The 9,447-nt window shown below is 36.1% G+C and overlaps 1 protein-coding gene across 1 annotated transcript; it reads left to right on the forward strand.

Moving 5' to 3' along the window:
* Positions 1-330: 330 nt before the first annotated feature.
* Positions 331-7,019, forward strand: LOC137401668 (P2X purinoceptor 4-like). The gene is made up of 2 exons (XM_068088124.1): positions 331-389; positions 5,156-7,019. Exon 2 carries the CDS (start codon positions 5,193-5,195, stop codon positions 6,468-6,470), a length of 1,278 nt encoding a protein of 425 aa, XP_067944225.1. The 5' UTR covers positions 331-389; positions 5,156-5,192; the 3' UTR covers positions 6,471-7,019.
* Positions 7,020-9,447: the final 2,428 nt, after the last annotated feature.

The raw sequence follows: 9,447 nt of genomic DNA on the forward strand, positions 1-9,447 counted from the left end.
AGTCACATGGGAATCACTAGTAGTGTTTGAGAAAAACGTCCAAGTTCTCCCTGTTCTACATCAGTCCATAATCTGCAGACTCAACTCAAAAAGCTAAAGGGGTCAACTGCTTGCAAAGGAGCCAGATTAAGATCAATCCGTGCGCTTTAACTAGCAGCCTACTTATATATTAATTGCTTGCAAAGATTCAGTTAGACAGGACAGCCACTGTTTTGGTCATTACAAAGCATTAGGGGAGTCCTAGTTGTTAGTAAGGCACGTGATCCAAACTGCCAATTAAAACCTCAATGACCCTTATTTCGCAAGAACAATTGTTTTTCAAGGAAGTCATGTTGAGTCAGGCGTAGATATTTAGCTATCATAAGTCTACAGGTGTACGACAGCACAAGGTGAGCATAAAACTAAACTTGCTGTTTAAAACTTTACGGTTTGTGTTGCAAAGACATATCAGAGTCATAGTTTTGAAATGTATTTTAACCAGCTATGCAAGAATCGGCAACTTTATTTATTATGTGTACTTTCCTAGATTTTAAAAGTTAGTTACTGAATATTAGTTCTTAGCTATGAGAATGAGTTTTGAAAGAACAATCTCTTTTGAAATAGTCAATTTTATGTAGCCTGTACAGTGGTAGAATACTAACGTTCTTAATTAGAATTATCAGTGAGTTTGTCTTAGTTCTAATTGTGTGATAAGCTGTTCGTTGAAATGAAAGAAATGCTACATTCGCAAAAATCTAGCCTTGTTTTTCGGAGGCTTGTAAACAGTTTGACAAACAGCTTGAAGGAAAAGAATTAGAGAGATCAAAAATTGTTTGCGTCAGTATATGTGTGTTTCAATGCCTTTTTATTAATGCGTCTTTAGGTCTGCAGATTTCTATGTCAACAACGACATATACATATCTATGAACGGACACACCACTAATTTGAAAATTCTTAAATAGTATGACCATTACTAAACTTTAATTGGCCTGTATAAATGAATATCATAATAGCATAATAATGACATGATATGAATAACATATTGTTGAAATATGCAATTTCTATTTGAACGGCTTTAGTATATTTTTTTACAATAATAGAGTATCATAAAATTCTGAGCTACAGAATGTCAATCAATAGAGTCAAATTGACAATAGATGTGTTCAGGCGGAATATTCACTTCTGGCAATGAAATACTTTTACATTTATTTCTCTAGTTTATGCTCATACTAGCTTATTTTAACTTGTTCTAGACCATTAGCTGTGATAATGACTTACACGTTTGCACCAGATTTAAATTATACCAGAGCTTTCTTGATAACTGGTTTTTTTCTAACCGTATAAATAGCTCGGAGTCTTTTCGGAGGATGCAGTATGCTCTTTGTGTTGATTGCCTACACGATCTCAAGGTTGTATGCATACAATAGAGTTGCATATGTGAATTGAATTTTATTACGTTAGAATACAGACATAAATCACCCTAACACCAGCTGTTGTTAAGATGTTAAGATGCTTGTCACTAAAATAATAGCTAACTCTGACTTAATAGGAATTTCTCAAACCTTCGCATAGCCGCGTTTACATTTTGTAAAAGTAGAGTAACGCTATTATCTTTACCTTATTCTGCTAGACGCAATTTGGTATTATAATTCCTATTTCAAAGAACTAACATGTGATCCCACCTTTTTCCACACCATCCTTGCTATTGTTGTTCTGAATTGCTTCAGAAGGCATTCGAGTTATAAAATCATTTTAAAGCAAAAATGCGACACTTGAGTAATGCTTTTCTAACCAAGTTTTTCTTTAAACCATAACTGTCACGTACAACTTTTATCGTAGTTTCTAGGTAAATCAGACACGCTGATTCCGATTTTGTACTCAAAATAAAGATTAGTCCACTAACTTTCAAAGTAATGAAGGCTTTTTTACAGGGTTTTAATATTGGTCTCGAAAACAACACGAGCGGCACAACAAGCTCCGCCCATAAATACGTGACGCAACCTAGCTTTTTAGAAACAGAAGTTACGTAGGGATGTTTACACCGATTTAGAATAATAGAGATAGGTGTTTTAAAATCCTTTAATATCTAAATTCAGCCTTAAAATAATCTCAGTCGTTTCTGAAAGGTAGATAAGCTATTTAACATTGCATATTTAAAAAAGCGCGATAACAACGCTAGCTTTGGATAAAACCGCGCTTTATGAGCTCACTTTTTTCGGCGTCCAGCCCATTTAAACATCATGTAACAAGATACGAGCAATTTTATATAGTTTATATACCTTTCATAAAAAACTGAAATTATTTTACAGGCTGGATTTAGATAATAATGGGTTTTAAGACACCAATCTCTATTATTCTAAATCGGATTAAACATTCCTAACTTCTGTTCCTGAAAAAGCTAGGTTTCGTCACATATTTATGGGTGGAGCTTGTAAGGCCGATTGTTTTGTTTTCGAAACGGATAGTGAAAGGCTTTAAAAAAGCCTAAATGACTTTGAAGGTTAGTGGACCAATCTTTATTTTGAGTACAAAATCAGAATCAGCGTGGCTGATTTACCTAGAAAATAAGATAAAAGTTGTTTGTGACAGTTATGGTTTAAGCAGTTCATATGACACTGTCATTCACATTTACCACCTTTATGTAGAGCATGAAAGTATCAGACAGACCTCTAGGGAACTTAACTAATACATGATGGAAACTGAGGCTATGTGAAGGGTTAGTGGTAAGAGCAATCCCTTGAAATTAGGTACGATGTCTGCCTAACAGAGGCTGTGGGTGTGTTTTTAGAAGCATTGTTGCCCACACAATGTGACTATGATCTTGGCTAGGCTTTTCCGTGTCCAGGGACAAGAGAATCTCAGTTGTAGAAAGGAATTTAAAGTTGGATGTCATTCCTGTCACCACTAATGGCGTTTTTTGGGAGCTGGACCTTAGTCTGTGGTTTGAAGGCCAGACATTCTAGACCAATAGACAGCTGGGCCATTTTCAAAAACAAGCTTTTATTTTTTAGGCTAAACATCAGTTTTATTGAGCTTTGCATGTACTTTTTATTCCTTATGAAATAATCAGAATGTTGATAATACTGCTCAATGCAGATAGGCTAACAGTGGAAACGGCTTGATGTCCTGTCTCAATTAAAATTTGCTAATGCTTAAGAGATGAGCACACAAAGCATTAGTTGGTTTTATCAGAGGGTATCAATATTTTTCTATCATTGTGATGGTTTTTGATGTTTGAAGTGATCTGACTGTCAGGATATTTCAAAATTAAAACAGACAACACTTGATTGCGCTTAAAACGCTCACATCATGGGAAAGTGCGATTATGACATCTATGGTTCCGAAAAGCCCAATACAATAAAGACGTGTCACACTTCCAATTGAACGCAATAGCTGATATCAACTAAAGCAACAATAACAACTAGTGTTCAAATGCATTCAAGTTTTGTGAATTTTAATCTCGAAGCATTATGGAATTTATATCACCTCAAACATCAAAACGATTAGCAAATAATAGTAACATACTGCAATATACTAAAATTTAGTCTAAGTTCATCTTTAAGTGATGAAGAAACACTGCGTGAAGTACTCAAATCATTGGCACTTCATATGATGGCTTGTGTGCATGGCTTAGAAGACTGCATTGCCATTTTCTACAAGTGTAGCGAAACAGTGCATACATGCAGTAGTGCATGACTAGATATGCTCTTCAATTTAATTAGGCACTTGGAAGGTATTGGCGATCAATTCTTCTAACCTTTTTGTGTCCTCTTAGTTTTGACACCGCCATCTATCACCTTCAAACACACTCACTAATGAACTGTGTCAAGAATGAGCTTTCAATCATTATGGAAGTCAAAAATTCAACCCTTTTGCTTTTTCATGACGTCATTTTATCGTTGTCGGCCATCTTCATAGACAATTTTATCTTTAAAAACCGAAGCTTTTGCTATGAATTTATGAACACGATGCTTTTGTTTGCAATTTTATTTATTATAGTATTAAAACAACACCAAAAATTACTATTAAATAAAAGAAAATGATTATTTTCTTCAAATATGGCAGCTTTTTCGTGAATGAGCGCATGTGCAAATGACTTGTTGACGTCAAAAAAAGGATTGGTAGGTATGAAACACTTGTGAATTGTATCATATTCCACGCTACGCTGGGAAGTGCAGTATTTATGCAAATAGAACACATGAACTTTGGGGGTGATTTTTAATTGACCTGGGTAGCGCGTAAATAACTATTGCTTGACAAATCTTTATTCTAATGCAATCATTGAAAACAAGAGACACCAAAATATTTTGGCAAAAACTCTATAAATATAAGCTGTGATGTTTGTTGCTTTTGATAGACAACTACATGAATGCTATTTTATGTGGGCGTGTTTGTGCCACCTAACCATATTGCCACATTGCCGGTGAATGACGCTTCACTGGTTATTTGTATGTAAATAACAGATATGTGACAAGTTTGAGCCACATAATCCTTTGTTGTTTTTATCTTCGTCGGAACCAAAAGGAAGAGAGCAAAAGCTTTACGTCGACTGTTTTTCACAAGTTAAGCGAGTGCAATTATACACAAGTACATATGATATACATAAAGCAGACTTGAAAAGTTTGGTTTTTGTATACCATATGTATACCAGTATATAATATATGTATACCGGTATGTAATATACATGTATGAGACTTTCATAATTAACTTGCAAGGTGACAAGCTCAACAGTTCATGTTTACTAAGTTCCCATACAGCGACAGTGTAGCGAAATCCCGGTGCCCCAGTGCCAAAACGCTAATCTGGTCTGACAAACAGTTCTTGCGTCCATAAAGCGCTGTAGTAGAACAATAGTTGCTCGACTCCTTATATCAAGACATATAACTGCATATGAAGTCACAGAAAAGCAAGAGCTATGCACAAGGGTGACGCCATCAGTCTCCAAAGCTATTTTCAAGGCACAACTACAGCAGATCGCACAGATGTTGCACTTCCAAAAAGCATTACAGAATGAGAGTGACATGGCTGTTTCTATGATGACATCGCAGTGCCACATGGGGATGTGTCGCTAATCTGTCGCTGTATGAAAACTTAGCAATGGTAGAAGTCAAAGTTGAACTGCAATACTCATTATGGTCAGTCATCCTGATTATATAATATTTACTTATATTTGTAGATAGCATTTTAAAACCAGAGAGCAACAGAAGCAAGCCATGGAGTTCGTAACACAACTCTTTTCAAAGGTGAAGTCAGCCATATTTACTTATGAGACAAGCAAAAAGATTAGTCTCGAAACAAAGTGTGTAGGCTCTATTAATTGGATAGCCAGAGCAGCCATATTTGGTATAATACTCGTTTGGATCTTCATAATCCGGCAGCAATATCAATACATGGATACAGAATCTATCTCAGCGTTTACTACAAAACTCAAGGGAATTGCGTACAGTGGCTCAACGTTAACACCAAAGGAAAGACGACTCTGGGATTCTACTGACTTACGGATACCGTCGCAAGAAGCAAGTTCATTCTTTGTAACAACCAACGTCATCATAACAGATGATCAAGTTCATTCTCAATGTTCGTCAAAGCGTGCCGCTATCACAAGGTGTCTAATAGATGACGATTGCAGGCCTGCAGGCCAACCATATCACAAAGTTAATGGAATGAGTGTAGGTAAATGTAACCAGACCACTGGACACTGCATGGTAGAGGCTTGGTGTCCCTCTGAAGATGAAACTTTGCCTAATAACGGTACAGCATCCGTATTAAACTACATTCAAAACTTCACAGTACTAATTAAAAACCATGTATACTTTCCATACTTTGACAAAGGAAGAAGTAACCTCATTGAGTCAATTACTTATGATATGCTGAACAAAGGCTGCCGATATGACCCTGACAGTGACCCCTACTGCCCAATATTTCGAATTAAAACTATTGTTGGCATGGCGGACAGAAAATCTTCAAAAGCTGATCATGATGAAGATGAAAAATCGTTTAAAAAAATGGCGGTCAGAGGTGGAGTTATATCCATAACAGTGAAATGGAACTGCAATTATGACTATGATGAAAGTCACTGCAAACCAACTTACCGGTTCTCTCGCCTCGACAACCTTCACAGCACGGCTACATCTCCCGGATACAACTTTCATTATGCTCACTATTATAAGGAAAATGGTACAGAAAAGCGTGAACTTATCAAAGCTTTTGGCATCCTCTTTGTTTTGCGTACAGATGCCGTAGCACGGGCCTTCGACTTTGTCACCTTTGCTCTAAATGTTGGTTCAGCACTAGGTCTGTTTGGCATTGCCGCAATTATTTCTGAATTAGTTTTGTTTTACTTGCATAAAGACAGGAAATACTTCCAGTCACAGACCATGGATTCTACAATAACATTTAGAAAGAGAGAAATGGATACAGACCTAGAGAAAAAAGACCAAAATGGTACTGTGACGTGCTCCAGGCTTCAGGACGACGACGACGAACAATAAAAAGTTTCATTCAAAAAATTTTTGGCTGAAGCCAATAGCACTGTTAACCACTCTTTTACTTCTGCAAGACTAGTAAAACTACATGCATGGATACTGCATGATTGTCTTACCCTCTATCTTCTACTGAACGATCAGTTTGTACAACTTGATGCAATAAAAGTATTAAATTTTTAAGGTTCATTAAACTCACATAAAAATGCTTTTTTTAAAGATTATTTCAAATTTTTATATTGTAAATTGATAACAAACCATGTTCCTATCTTCTTTGTTAACTTCAGCTTCTTTTCTCTGCTGATATTTAAAAAAATTGTGTTTTAAGACTTACATCACACCGCTACACACTTTCTGGATGTTTTCCATATTGAAACGCTACTTTGTTACCATTAAAATTTTTTGTTAGGCACTTTATTTTTCTTAAAAAATATTTTTGGTAAAAGTTTTAAGTCATGTGATAGATTGGTGCTCAATAACTATTTACTTTGCAATATTTCGATGTGAGCCCAATACTTAGAAGTCTATTTAGGCATTGACAAGATTTACCTTAAAGCCTTATTGCTCTTCAGTTATTGATTAGGTTGTCATCGGAGCTCTGATAGTTCCTTTATGCTAACACAGATTTTTTATAGCAGGTATAGCCTATCATATTCATGTCAAACATTTTTTTCATGACAATCTAAAAATAAACTGCTGCAGTTTATGATCTAGAACATAATTCAGCTCTAAAAACTTCAGGCGTTGCTTCGCTCCTATGACACATATTTGCTAAGACCAAATAGCGAGCTGTCAAATATCCTGCTAGAGTTTTGGCTGATACTTATAGACAGTTTTATGCTATGACCAAGCCGCAATGTCTCTGCACTTATTTTTAGTATAACTAACTGAGGGAGGGGATCCCCAGTCAAGTATATAAAACTCAGAAATCATAGGCTGTGGTTTTGGTAATTTGATTTTATGACATTTTAATACAATTTAAGGTTAGAAGGGCTAAAAGGTCATCAAGGTTAAGTATTTGCTGCCAAGATGTAATAGATCAGCAGGTACTGACTAGCAAACAAGACAAGAGGCAAGCATTGTACTAGCTGACTACTACAAGAGGTGGCTATGCCGATTGTATGTTGACACATACCTTATGTTTCTATGATGCTGTTAGTCTGTAAGTTTGCACCATTGCAAGGTGGAAACAACAACAACCTGCAAGTCAAGGAAGTTTTTTTACTCACATATTTTTATCAAATGCGTCATTCTTGCAAAATAAGTAAGCAGCTCTTGTAAATGGTGCGCAAAAAAGGCTGCGCAAGGTATTCAATCTTAAACATTTTCTTCACCTTATTTTTAATATTTAAATTTGATGAGACGAGTTTTCCTTCTATGAACCCTGCCATGAAATTGCAAATAAAAGTTTAGCTTCGAGTGGGTTTCAAACTTCAAACTTTCAACCTGGTAGCCGTACACTTCACCACCCGCGCCTGCGTACCACATTTCTGCGTTTGGAAATAACTGTAGAGTTTCTTATTACATATGATGATTTGCCATGGTACACTGGACGGCCAAGGTCTTAGTTGAATAAAATAGTTATAAATTGGTTAATATACATTTTCTCTGACCGTCTAAAGTTGTATGATAGTAGTTATGCAATGAATAAATGCAACAGAAAATGAAAACATTCGGCATTAGTCGTTTTATAAACTGATAAATGTGTGTGGGTGGTCTGCCACCTTGTATACTTGTGATCTGTGCCATATGTTCTTGTGCATGGGTGGTCTGCAACCTTGTATGTTTTTGGTCTGCGCTGTATATACATGTGCATGGGTGGTAGACCACCCATGCACATGTATATACGATCTAAGATTTAGGTATGGAATAACTACCAGTCTTTTTCTGTCTAAGAATTTGTCTTTAGATTTTCCTTATATAAACAGGCTAACAGTCTATGCTAGCTAATGCACAGTTTTTCAATGTTCTCCTGTGTGTTCTGCTTTATCAGCCTGAAAATAATTAGCTAGAAAATGGAGAAACCTTTAAAATCTATAAATGCCAAATTTAAAGGGTATAAAACATGTAAACACTGTGGCATTATATACACAAGGATTCGGCAGTTTGTTTTATCAGTGGAAATTTTGTTGATAAAAAAATGTTGTTGAGCCAAACTAGTCGGTTGGCTGCATAGACTAAGTGCAAGCAGCCTTGCATTGTTTAAGGCTGCCAGGGTCCAACAACCCAAGTATACTTGCACAATCTGGTCTACAGTTCTGTGTATTACAGACTATCGGTAAGCAGGCGTTGGTGATTGCTGCAAAATAGCTTGCAAAAATCTCCCAGCAACGGCACTCACTCCAAAACCAATATTTTGCAGATTATGGTGAAACAACTTTTGATCTTCTGGCATTCCCAAATCACTAATAACACGATGGGGAAATTTAGAGTTGGCTTCCCTGTTGAGGAAAGAGAAAATAACTTCTTAATTAGAATGAAGTACTGATACATAGCTTTTTACATACTTAAATGTATATCTTGTGAGTGACACTTGTTTGATCACAATCTTGAAACATGTTGACATGTTAATTTTTAGGGTGTGAGTAAGGAAAGGGGTTGATTCAATGCAGTTTCTTTGTCACCGACTTTTCGAAGCCACCTTTTGGACTCTAAACTATTCTGAGCTACCCCGTTTTGGCATCTGACGTTTCAGGGCCGGATCCATTCTTGCACTTTTTGACATCATTGGTATACACATGTATATGAAAAAACAGTATTAAGCAAGGAGATAAAACAAAATTCTGTCAGATTGGATATTAATTTGTGTTTGACAAGGATAGCAAAAATACAATGGTGAGATTTGGAGATGTGAGAACGAGGATGAGTGCGAAGCCATAAACAAACTAACAACAATTAAGTAGTGTTTGTACAATCTTTTAGCATAGTTTGTTAGAGATGATGAACACATTGTAAATACCATAGTGTGGTTTGCATTTTGTCAAGT

The sequence above is a fragment of the Watersipora subatra genome, chromosome 8 (genome assembly GCF_963576615.1).
Source record: "Watersipora subatra chromosome 8, tzWatSuba1.1, whole genome shotgun sequence".
In the NCBI taxonomy this organism is placed as follows: Eukaryota; Metazoa; Bryozoa; class Gymnolaemata; order Cheilostomatida; family Watersiporidae; genus Watersipora; species Watersipora subatra.